Here is a 13380-nt window from a genome sequence, read left to right on the forward strand (position 1 = left end):
GAAAACGCTGTCTCAGGCACCGCTCCAGAATCTCCCGTAAGTGTTCAGTTGGGTTGAGATCTGGTGACACACACACGCAAACAAACCCTTTAAACCCCCTATGCCCCTTGGAGACCCCTCTTTCAAAGTCACTAAGAACTCTTCTAGGCATGGTAGCCAAAATGCTGGGCAACTAGGCATTTTTTATACATGACCCTAAGCATGATGGGATGATTTAATTGCTTAATTAATTCAGGAACCGCACCTGTGTGGGAACCACCTGCTGTCAATATACTTTGTATCCCTCATTTACATCCTTTATTTTGGCAGTTACCTTTTTACCTTGCTCTAGTTATGGCTTTTTAGAATTGAATTGTTTGTTATAATTACTCCAGTCGTCTTTCTCCATTCAGTTCCTGTTGGGCAAAACATAACCCAAAACAAACAGCAAATGCATTCCATGAGTTTGTAGAGTCACAAGCTTGATGTCGTCATTGCGTGCTAGGAATATGGGACCAAATACTACACTTTTAACCACTTTAATACACTATAAGTGGATTTGTCCAAATACTTATGACTTCTTCAAATGGAAGGAATAGATACATTGTGCTTTCTTTTATAAACGGTGAAACAGATGTTTGAAAATACCCTCAAATAAAAGGTGACATTCTGTACTGTCGACTCATGAAACATTTGATCTCAAATCAAAAATGCTGGAGTACAGAGACAAGTAAAAATATGTTAGCTTCACTTTCCAAATACATATGGTGTTTGTCTACTTATGGGCCCATATACACTAATCAATCAAAGCTTACTTGTATAGCTAGACCTTTTTACTGATGCATTTTCCCGCAAGGTGACAGTGGCAACTGGTAAAAGGTCTCCTCGGGGAAGGGGGTTGTGTATGCCTTCAAAGTATTCACACCCCTTGACCTTTACCACATTTTGTTGTGTTACAGCCTGAATTTAAAATGTATTAAATATAAATTGTTTGTCACCGGGTCTACACACAATAATGTCAAAGTGGATTTCTGTTTTTTTTATATATATTTTTTACAAAGGTGTTAAAAATGAAAATCTGAAATGTCTTGAGTCAATACGTATCAATCCCATCGTTATGGCAAGCCTAAATAAATTCAGGAGAAAAACATTTGCTCAACAAGTCACATAAGTTGCTTGGACTCACTTTTTGTTCAATAGTAGTGTTTTAACATGATTTTTGAATGGCCACCTCATCTCTGTACCCCACATACAATTACTTATCTGTAAGGTCCCTCAGTCGAGCAGTGAATTTCAAACACAGATTCAACCACGAAGACCAGGGAGTATGGCCTCAGAAAGTAGGGCACCTATTGGTAGATTGATTTTTTTTTTAAAGCAGACATTGAATATCCCTTTGAGCATGGGGAAGTTATTAACATTTTGTACGGTGTATCAATACACCCGGTCACTACAAAGATACAGGCGTCCTTCCTAACTCAGTTGACAGAGAGGAAGGAAACTGCTCAGGGATTTCACCATGAGGCCAATGGTGACTTTAAAACAGTTAAGAGTTTAATGGCTGCGCTGGGAGAAAACTGAGGATGGATCAACATTGTAGTTACTCCACAATACTAACCTAAATGACAGAGTGAAAAGAAAGAAGCCTGTACAGAATAAAAAATACAAAGTGATGTGTTGTTTTGGATTCGCCCCAAACATATCAGAGTACTCTTCATATTTTCAAGCATGGTGGTTGCTGCATCAGGATGGCTCAACAACATTGTAGTTACTCCAGAATACTAACCCAGTTGACAGTGTGAGAAGAAAGAAGCCTGTACAACAAGTAATACTGGAAAAAATGTGGCAAAGCAATTAACACTTTGTATTCAGAACAAAAAGATGATGCCGACAGACATGACACCTCTGCTTCTAGCTCCGAAGCAACTTTACAGTATTTTTTTGTGTGTGTTATTACTTACATTATTAGCCCAGAATGTTTTTGTGTTACTACATACAGCCGGAAAGAGCTTTCGGATATCAGAGCGGCGGTAACTCACCAGCATTAAGACCAGGAATACAACTTTCCCGAATTGGATGCTCTGTTCGTACCCCCCTGGGCAATTGAACCGATCCCAGAGGCTGCTCCAAGATGGCGTGCACACCATCTACCGCTTCCGGGTATGTTATTCGCTTCAGTATCCGGACAATAAAGTAGATGAGCTTAGGGCGAGGATCTCCTTCCTGAGAGACATCAGGGACTGTAACATACTCTGTTTCACGCAATCATGGCCCTCTCCGGATATACTGTCCCTGTCCATACAGCCAGCTGGGTTCTCAGTACATTACACAGACAGGAATAAAGAACTCTCTGGGAAGAAGAAAGGCGGTGATGTGATGGTGATAACGTACAGAAACCCGACCTAGAATACCTCACAATCAAATGCTGACGGCATTACCTCCCAAGAGAATTCTCTTTGGTTATAGTCACAGCCGTGTATAATCCCCCTCAAGCCGATACCACTACGGCCCTCAAGGAACTACACTGGACTTTGTGCAAACTGTAAACCTCATATCCTGGAGACGCATTTATTGTAGCTGGAGATTTTAACAAAGCAAATTTGAGGAAAAACGCTACCGAAGTTCATTGACTGTAGTACTCGTTGTTGGCCCCTAAGAGTGTGCAAAGCTGTTATCAAGGCATAGGGTGGCTACTTTGAACAATCTCAAATATAAAATATATGATTCCATGTGTGTTATTTCAATTTTTATTTCTACAATGTAGAAAATAGTTTTTTTTTAAATAAGAAAATCCATTGAATGAGTAGGTGTCAACTTTTGACTGGTACTGTACATAAACATGGAGTCACTGGTCACTTTAATAATGGCACACTAGTCTGTTAAATGTCTGCATACTACTTTACCCATCTCATATGTATATACTGTATTCTATTCTACTGTATTTTAGTGATTGCCACTCCGACATAGCTCAACATAATATTTATATATTTCTTAATTCCATTATTTTACTTTTGTGTCTGTTGTGAATTGTTAGATACTACTGCACTGTTGAAGCTAGGAACACAAGCAATTCGCTACATCCGCAATAACATCTGCTAAATATGTTTGTGTCACCAATAACATTTGATTTGAATTGTTTGGGGAAAATCCAATACAAAATATTACGGAGCACCACTTTCCATATTCCACTTTCCATATAAGCATAGTGGTGGCTGCATCATGTTATGGGAATGCTTGTAATTGTTAGGGACTGTGGAGTTTTTCAGGATCAAAAAAAAAAACTGAATTGAGCTATGCACAGGCAAAATCCTAGAGGAAAACCTGGTTCAGTCTGCTTTCCACCAGACACTGGGAGATTAAATCACCTTTCAGCAGCACAATATCCTGAACTACAAGGCAAAATCTACACCGGAGTTGCTTACCAAGAAGACAATTAATGTTCCCGAGTTGCCTAGTTACAGTTTTGACTTAAATCTGCTTGAAAATTGATGACAAGACTTGAACATGGTTGCCTAGCAACAATCTTGACGGAGCGAAAAGAATAATGGGCAAATATTGCACAATACAGGTGTGCAAAGCTCTTCGAGACTTACCCAGAAAGACTCACAGCTGTAATCACTGCCTCAGTTTTTTTGTATTTATGTTTTTATTTAACTCTAACATGTATTGACTCAGTGGTGTGAATACTTATGTACATTCGATTTCTGTATTTCATTTTCAATATTTAATTTAAAAAATATGTTGCTAAAAAATATCTAAACATGTTTTCACTTTGTCATTATGGGGTATTGTTTGTAGATGGGTGAGAAATATATTTTCTTAATACATTTTTAATTCAGGTTGTAACACAGCAAAATGTGGAATAAGTAAAGGGGTATGAATACTTTCTGAAGGCACTGTATGTACACGTGACTGTGTCTCAGGGAGGAGCTGCAGTCGATCCAGAGGGAGCTGGAGGTGTTGTCGGAGCAGTACTCTCAGAAGTGTCTGGAGAATGCCCACCTGGCCCAGGCCCTGGAGGCTGAGAGACAGGCCCTCAGACAGTGTCAGAGGGAGAACCAGGAGCTCAACGCACACAACCAGGTACACACAGAACACGGTTTCCGTTAGCCGGCAATTGTTTACCGGCCAACAATGACTGGGAGAAGAGAAAAAAAAAACATTGCCAAATTACGCTTTTTGTTCATTGATGGAAATATGAGTCATGTAAAGATTTTACTGAGTTACAGTTCGTATAAGGAAATCAGTCACTTTAATTAAATTCATTAGGCCCTAATCTATGGATTTCACATGACCTGGGAATACAGATATGCATCAGTTGGTCCCCAGATATATATATTTTTTTAAAGGTAGGGACGTGGATCAGAAAACCAGTCAGTATCTAGTGTGACCACCATTTGCTTCATGCAATGCAACACATCTCATTCACATAGAGTTGATCAGGCTGTTGATTGTGGCCATTGGAATGTTGTCCCACTCCTCTTCAATGGCTGTGTGCTAAGTTACTGGATAATTGCGGGAACTGGAACACGCTGTCGTACACGTCAATCCAGAGCATCCCAAATCTGCTCAATGGGTGACATTTCTGGTGAGTATGTTGGCCATGGAAGAACTGGGACATTTTCAGCTTCCAGGAATTGTGTACAGATCCTTACGACATGGGGCCTTGCATTATCATGCTGAAACAGGTGATGGTGGTAGATGAATGACACGACAATGGGCCTCAGGATCTCGTCACGGTATCTCTGTGCTTTCAAATTGCAATAGATAAAATGAAGTTGTGTTAATTGTCTGTAGCTTATACCTGCCCATACCATAACCCCACCACCACCATTGGGCACTCTGTTCACAACGTTGACATCAGCAAACCGCTCACCTACACAACTCCATACACGCTGTCTGCCATCTGCCCGGTAGGGTTGAAACCGGGATCCATATGTGAAGAGCACACTTCTCCAGCGTTCCAGTGGCTATCGAAGGTGAGCATTTGCCCACTGGAGTCGGTTGCAGGTCAAGACCCTGGTGAGGATGACGAGCATGCAGATGAGCTTCCCTGAGACTGTTTTTGACAATTTGTGTTGAAATGATTTGGTTGTGCCAACCTATAGTTTCATCAGCTGTCTGGTGGTGACTGGTCTCAGATGATCCCGCAGGAGAAGAAGTCAGATGTGGAGGACCTGGGCTGGCATCGTTACACATGGTCTGCAGTTGTGAGGCCAGTTGGATGTACTGCCAACTTTGGAGGTTTATGGTAGAGAAATGAACATTAAATTCTCTGGCATCAGCTCTGGTGGACATTCCTGCATTGCCTTGTGTGGCAAAACTGCACATTTTAGAGTGGCCTTTTAATATCCCCAGCACAAGGTGCACCTGTGTAATGATCATGCTGTTTAATCAGCTTCTTGATATGGGCCACCTGTAAAGTGGCTGGATTATCTTGGCAGAGAAATGGTCACTAACAGGAATGCAAACATTTGTGCCCAAGATTTGAGAGAAATAAGCATTTTGTGTATGGAAAATTTCTGGGCTCTTATTTCAACTCATGACACATGGGACCAACGCTTTACGTGTTGCGTTTATATTTTGTTTAGTATAACTGTAAAAAATATAATTTAGCTATTTGATTTAGAATTTTAGCACCCTTGTTGGTATCGTTTTGTTGGAGGGTTTGGGACCCCTGTAGGTATCACTTTTTATTTAATTTTTATTGTTGCTTGATAAAATAAGGAATTTGGCCTTTACTATTATACAGTAGCCCATGGAATACATTGAATAAAACGTTAATAAGTGGCAAAACAGAGTCAAAAACGAAATCATAAGGAATAAGGTTTTGACGTGTCTTTCCTGTATCTAGAAGAAATCTTATTTTGCCACAAAAACTACATTCATACTTCCATTAATTGAAAAAAAAAAGCGGTACCATTTACATTCAGACGAGTCCCGTGACACTTGTGGGGGTTGTAGAGCAAAACGGAGAACACCATGGTGTTAGATTTTAGCCTAAACAGTTCGGACGCTACAGACAGAAATTGGCACATCAACAGTACCGACTTCAGACGAGTCCCGTGGGGGTTGTAGAGCAAAACGGAGAACACATTCGTGTTTGTGAGTCATCTTTTCATTGGTATGTAGACAACGTTCCCTTCGGACTGCTGTGCAGAGAAGTATGAGATTGAACTTCTCTCAGCTTTCTAGAGTTTACCTTTCAGTTTACAACGCCATCCACGTTTCGTGTACTGTGGGAATTGTGCTCGAATCAATGCAATATAAGCCACTTTCAATGTAACATACCGAAAGAAAATGAACTATGCAAGACCTTCTTTGAAGGCAGAGCGCATTGGAGTAGGATTCTGTTGCATTGATATGCACAACTCAGGCCCGTACTCTACACAGACAGGTGAGCCATAACCAATCAGAGCTGCAGTAGGCCTAAATGCAAATAGCCATTGCCATATATGGATTTGTGCCATTCACCTTGAACTGGACTGTGTTTACAGTATGAGCGGTCACGAGTAAGTGTGCTTGTTTTGAGGTCAAAGCGAGAGCTGCATGTAGCCACCTGTGCACATTTGTTCATATTCAGTGCTAGTTAGTGAGTTTTTTTTATGTCTTAAAGAGGTGGTGTGGATATTTTGAGACTCTTGATTACGCTAAGTAGCCAATAGAGGGTAGCATGATTTGTCTGATTCGCTGTAATAATGACATAATAATGCATTGTATTTTGTAATGCGATTTCTTGCATCAAACAATGCAACATGTTCAGTCACCACCTTATCTGAAGGACAAGTGGATCAACAGGTTTAATGGAATGTAGGCCTACATTAAACACCACACATTTGCTGCTTCAGTAGGCTGATTGATAGAACAGCTTTTTCCATGCTAAAATGTTATGGGATGCATTTTCTCCATTTGTTTTTGATGGTAGGCCACTCTGGATGGCCTACATTATGATCAAATAGCCACAGTAGCCTACTTTGCTGCTGTAACTGTAATTTAAAGCGGGTACAGCCTCAGTGTTCACAGACGAGTTGCGCGGAATTTTCACCATGTTCAAGTTTGCGCTTAGCAGACCTGAAATTTGCTCAGTGACACCAACATTTTTTTTGAGGGAACATTGTTTTTGTAGTCCAAAATCGTTAGGACGCTGCAGACGTTTTCTTCCAAACACTGCTGTGGCTCGGTCACCTTCCGCCGCAGATGTGCATGCAAATATCAGATCTCTAGTTTAAACTGACGGGTTTTGATGGGGATTGTGTGCTTGTTACTTGTTATGCATGGGTTCGTCAATAGATTTAAGGATTAACAGAAATGAATGTAACCAAATGATGGGGATTAATGGTACCTTTGTAATGGAGAATGTAAAAAAAATTAAAATGTTTCATCGAAAGGCTAAACAATTCACACAATGAATGTGCGAGAATTGGCGGGAGACAGCTGAGCCATGCTGGAGAGAAACTGGCCTATATCTTTGCCACACACCCCTCCCCTTCTTGTCTCAACATTTTACATTATACTCGCACATATTTTAGATGCTTTTCACTGACAGCCGCAACTCAAATATCAGCTAGGTCTATTGCCACGCGCACTGCCCAAATTGCGGGCTTCCAAAAGGCCTACGAGCTTGTGATTTGAAACAATCCGCAGCTATTTTTCTTAAAGAAGCCAAGGATCCTCGATTCCTCTGTGGCTAAGTCGTGCTTTCTGGTGAAGTATTTTAAATTATTTTTATTTATTTCTGTATATACAGGAGTATTTATATAATGTTGGCACATTTATTTCCATTTCCTTCCCTATTGGATGCACCGCTATGCCATTTTCTTTCCTGTTCAATTGGTTTTCATATCAACTTCCTTTCGTTGTCCAGAAGCCAAAGGCACAATCCTAGTTATGGCGTATTTAGATTCCCCCTCTGTCACGTATGGAACCACTATCAGGTGCACTGTTTAGAATGGTGCTTTCCCACAAATTACATTTTGGCAAATGTTTGAAAATCACGTGTTATTGGCTGCTTCATTACATGAGTTGCATGTGCTGTTAAGACGCATTACCGTGATTTCTGTCATTCTGAGCACCGTGGGTAGACGCCCTAATAGGTTATGCACCCAAATGCAGATGGGTCCGGGAAATTCCAATCTTCCCAGTCAGGTTGTCCGGCGCCTAACAGAAGCCCTGACCCATACACTGTGTGATCCTGTTGGCCTTGAAACCTGTCCGGATGCCCCAGTTGAATAATGTGAACTCTGACCTCTGTGTGACCGACCCATAGGAGCTGAATAACCGTCTGACTGTGGAGATCACACGCATGCGCTCCTGCTACAGCGGAGAAACGGCCCTGTCACCCTTCACCCAGGGCAAGGACCTCTATGAACTGGAGGTACTGTACTCTCCGTCTCACACACACATTGGCCACACTGGTGTTCTATATTTGATGTCTAACTTTATTTACTGTACATCTCAATTGTAGGTCTTGTTGCGTATCAAGGAGTCTGAAATCCAGTATCTCAAACAGGAAATCCATTCGCTGAAGGATGAACTTCAGTCTGCGTTAAGGGTATGGAAAAACACACTCTTATCCTCAATCTTTTCTATCAAGATCATGTTAGTTATTCTAAACACTGTTCTTTGAGGACTAACCTTTTGATGTCCACCAACAATATAACCTGGAATCCAAAATATTTTGCTTCGCTTCCTCAGTGTTTCACTGAACCGTAGAAAATCAGTTTGGATCCCAGGCTACCAAAAAAAACACCAAGTTTGAAGTCAATGGCTAAATCAATGTTTTTTTTCCCACTCTTTTTTTTGTGTGAACAGGATAAGAAATATGCCACAGACAAGTACAAAGACATCTACACAGAGCTCAGCATCGTGAAGGCCAAGGCTGACTGTGACATCACCAAGCTGACGGAGAAGCTACTGGTTGCCACGGAAGCACTGGGGGAGAGGAACGTTGATGGGTCGGCTACCCCTGGATATGGTTAGTGGGAAACCATAACCCTCTTGGACCCCTATGCATTTTAGAGTTACTTGCAATGTCTAAAAATGGATCAGGTTGTTGTGTGGTGGGGGGGGGGGACGCTATGACGATGATTAATTAATGTCCACACGCCTTTTTTTCACCTAATTTTGTTTCTGCAGATATCATGAAATCGAAAAGTAATCCAGATTTTTTGAAAAAGGAACGATCGACTCTCTCCAAGCAAATAAGAGGTGTTAGATCAAAGGTACGCTAATGTGGACATTCCTGATGCAGAAATCCCCCCCGGGGTTTAGTTGTAAATTCAACATATTTGTTCACCATTTTAGAATCGTGCGAGCGTGTGTACATGTGAACGAGTGTAGGTGTGCACATATAGATTACTGCTGTTAGTGTGTGTTTGCTTACGGGTCAGTCCGTCAATCAATCGTGTTTTATATGTGGTAAGCTTGTCCTCCTGTCTTCCCACATCAGTCCGTCACTGAACAGGTCATCTGGGATAGCTGACACCCCCCTTGAGGGGTGATTCTCCCCCTTACCCCAAGATGTAGGTATAGCATGTCCTTGAGTGAGCATGTCCCACCCCAACCACACAGCATGTTGCGCTCTATTACCCTTGCCTCTCCTCTATGCCCCCCCCCCCCCCAATAAAACTGGTGAAATGAACTTTCACTTGATGTAGTACAGCAGAAGGTAAGACATGCAGGTCTTTCAGAGTGGTGAGGTCTGCCTTGCAGGAGCATGGGTTCTTTAGTGCCTAGAATGAGTTCAAACAGAAAACACAGCAACTACCCCATCACTGTTTTGGTAAAAAGCTGAGGAATGGGGCAGGAGAAATGTAACCACTTTCAAATTCATAGATAGGGCTATTGATGCAAGGACTGACCATCCATGAGATCAACATTATAGTTTTAACCTTGAGGCTTTAAAAAATATATATATTGTACCTTTATTTAACTAGACCAGTCGGCTTATTTACAATGAGTCGGCTTATTTTACAATGAGTCGGCTTATTTACAATGACGGCATACTGCCTTGTTCGGGGGAAGAACGACGTTAAATCTTTGGCTAATAACCGAAAGATCGCTAGTTCTATTCCCAAGGTGAAAAATCTGTCTGTAGCCTTGAGCCAGGCACTTAACCCTTATTGCTCTGTTGATAATGGCTGACCCTGGCCGTGACCCCACTCTCCGAGGGTGTCTCGGGGGGACTTGAGATATGCCGAACACACGTTTCCAATTCACACATGCGTATGATAGACACGTGTACATGTGAAATAGGACAAATAAGCACCCACCAAATGATTAGTATTACACTTTGCTCCCAGTCCTCTCAAATGTCTTTCTGACCGCATCTTCTCTCCCTCATCATCACCACTGGTTTATGAAAGGGCTGGATAGGATCATCCATCTTGACTCACCTGTCATGTTCTGTAAGCTCAGTGGTCATGAAGGAAAGGGAACGAGGAAAGGAAGCTTACTACAGTAAGCCTATTGGGGCACAGCAGATGTACGTTTGTGTGTTGCGTGGACTAGGACTTACTAGTCACCTGCAGTAGCTGTGGAGAATACTACGAGTAGGCCAGTATATGTAACGATCCCAGTATAAGCTGGAATGCCATTTTTCTTTTAAATCCTTGAACGTTATCAACTCGGTGATCCCCCTTGGTCAAACCACTGCTTGGGTGTGCAGTTTGGGCTGGAGATGGGGGCAGTGGTTTTTGGATGTCTTTGTAGTACAGTACAAAGGTATCCATGAGAACTCACGTTTGTACCACAATGAGCCCAGGAAACTTCTCTCCCTTACCTGGTCAGTCAAGGGAACGTACATTAACTGTGGTGTTCTGTTGAATAACTTTTGTCTGTGAACATTTCTGTTTTTATTTTGTCTGTACGGCACATAAACATGCCACAATGGTTGTTTTTGTGTTGTATGGTTTTGTGTTGTCTTGTGTGTATGTTTGTGTTGTGTTTTGTCTGGTATGTGTGTTTTGTCTGACTTGCATGACTGTGTGTCATTTAGCATCCCAAACTTCACCAACACACATTGGGTGGTCGTAATCGAGTCCCCATTCTGTCAGAATGTCAACATTTAGATGACATGTCAGCCAAGTTGATGTTAACTTTAAACCCTACTACCGGTTTCTTTACTGTGATTCACCAACATAACACCCCTAAATAACATATTCTCTAACGGTGAATCGTGGGCTCTTGCCAGGCCGAAAAGTTACACTTGTGGTTATTTATATGAATAATGCTTAACATGAATAGTGTTCTGGCCTTGAAGCCAGACAATATATTGGTTTAAATTTAATTGACACATTTTCTTTCTCTCAGAGCCTCAAAGAGGGACTGACCGTGCAGGAGCGCATGAAGCTGTTCGAAGCGAAAGATTCCAGAAAGATCTGAATATTGTGGACTCTGTTTCTTTTCCACACTTCACTCAAATGAAAATGGCGATCAGACTGCAGAGAGCACGCCCCCCCCCGCCAGGAAGATAAACATACACATTACAACTCTACCGTGATCCTGGACTAACTGCACCCCGTTCGGGAATAGAAAGTGCTCTGACTTAATTCAAGTTTTTTTTTTTTTTGCCCGTTTTTTGATTCATTGAAAGCTTTTTAATATGCTACGGTTTCTCATTTACACTGTTTAATTCTGTGAATATGCTTCACGATTCTTGCAGCTGTCAATCATGGCCTTGACGTGTTTAGAGATGTAATACGGTGATAAGTATATCCACTCTCCTGGGAATTTAAATATGTTTTGGGCTGCATTGCAGTTACGAGAGGGCTTATTAAGGCTAGCATTTATCTTCCATTTATGTTTTTGGCTTCTGTTTCTTAATCCACTGAAATGCCAAAACAGAGGGGTTTGGTTCAGTATAATAATCTGTCCCAATAGGAATTCGTTGGAATATCTGCTGTAGTGTTTTGTTACCACAAACAACAATTGCTATTTCTAATTATGATGTTGTACGTGTTTTAAATAAGTGGCTGTTCCACTTGTTGTAAATAACTACTGGAAGAGATATGTAAGAGTAGGGTTGACCAGGGATTGTGGTGGCATCTGGTGACTACTTGATTTACTTGAGGAAACAGATTTTTTTTTCGTCTAAAATGTTGGTGTAGTGGCTTCAAGCCAACTATATACCGTGCAACCAAACTTCACGGCTAGGCTACTGTCAAATATTATGGCAAACAACCTAACTCGCTACTGATAACATACGCCTTTTTGTCGTGTGAGGTTTTCAGCCCAGAAAGTTGACCTAATGTAGAGCTTTGCATGACTGTTAATTTGAATTAGTGAATTGATCAATTCCTATAATTTTTCCTTTTGTGTTTTAGTGATTGTTCAGTTTGAGCAGACCTCTCCTCTGTAAGCTTTGCTTTGCTTCACCGCTCTTGTCTTTGTTATTTTTGATGCTGGGAGGGGAAATGTTTAACTGAACATGCCTTTCACTTGGTCCAATGCCCTGACCTCTCTTTAAAACCCCTTTTTATCTTTCCGGCTCGTTTTGAGTTAAAAGATAAACACATTCACAAAACCTGTGCAGCTATGGAAACACTGTATAGTATTCAAAGCACGCCTTGTAAATATACTGTATGCCACACAGAAGTTGTTTGTGTTACGTTTTAAATCTGTACCTTGCTTACTAGCAACATATACTTACATATGAAAATATATATATGAATATTTTTTATTTTCGTTTGAATGTAAAACGTCAAATAAATTAACCGTTTCTGAACCTTGTGTGATTTGTTCTTAAATTACATTTAGACTCCATTGACACCAAATGTCTGCCATTTTGTTGGATGCTTTTTACTGTTGCAGGGTAAAGGTTCTCCACAGATGTCTTTGAAGTATAACTGCATAACCAAGGGGTTCCTCATCTGGTGAGGTACATCCATTTTTTAAATATTTTTTGTGTACTTTTATTTAACTAGGCAAGTCGGTTAAGAACAAATTCGTATTTACAATGATGGCCTACCGAAAGGCAAAAGGCCTCCTGCGGGGACGGGGGCTGGGATTAAAAATAGGGGACAAAACGCATCACAACAAGAGACCCCACAACACTACATAGAGACCTAAGACAACACAGCATGGCAGCAACACCACATGACGACAACAACATAGTAGCAGCACAAAACATGGTACAAAACTTATTGGGCACAGAGGACAGCACAAAGGCAAGAAGGTAGAGACCACAATACATCACGCAAAGCAGCCACAACTGTCAGTAAGAGTGTCCATGATTGAGTCTTTGAATGAAGAGATTGAGACAAAACTGTCCAGTTTTGAGTGTTTTTGAAGATCGTTCCAGTAGCTAGCTGCAGAGAACTGAAGAGGAGCGACCCAGGGATGTGTTTGCTCTGGGGACCTTTAACAGAATGTGACTGGCAGAACGGGTGTTGTATGCGGAGC

The 13380-nt window shown here is 41.3% G+C and overlaps 1 protein-coding gene across 6 annotated transcripts in view; it reads left to right on the forward strand.

The window, feature by feature from the left end:
• LOC139368178 (centrosome-associated protein CEP250) overlaps positions 1–12703 on the forward strand; it is a 112828-nt gene extending 100125 nt beyond the window's left edge. For 4 of the 6 annotated variants that reach the window (XM_071106788.1, XM_071106792.1, XM_071106793.1 and 1 more), the window contains 6 exons: positions 3903–4062; positions 8246–8353; positions 8444–8530; positions 8791–8953; positions 9115–9200; positions 11290–12703. In XM_071106788.1, the coding sequence (XP_070962889.1) occupies positions 3903–4062; positions 8246–8353; positions 8444–8530; positions 8791–8953; positions 9115–9200; positions 11290–11361 (676 nt within the window). In that variant the 3' untranslated portion in view covers positions 11362–12703. Of the gene's footprint in view, positions 1–3902; positions 4063–8245; positions 8354–8443; positions 8531–8790; positions 8954–9114; positions 9201–9427; positions 9501–11289 lie in introns of all 6 variants that reach the window. The other 2 variants (XM_071106791.1, XM_071106795.1) reach the window with 1 other exon arrangement.
• The last annotated feature ends 677 nt before the right edge of the window (positions 12704–13380 follow it).

The sequence above is a fragment of the Oncorhynchus clarkii genome, chromosome 16 (assembly GCF_045791955.1).
Source record: "Oncorhynchus clarkii lewisi isolate Uvic-CL-2024 chromosome 16, UVic_Ocla_1.0, whole genome shotgun sequence".
In the NCBI taxonomy this organism is placed as follows: Eukaryota; Metazoa; Chordata; class Actinopteri; order Salmoniformes; family Salmonidae; genus Oncorhynchus; species Oncorhynchus clarkii.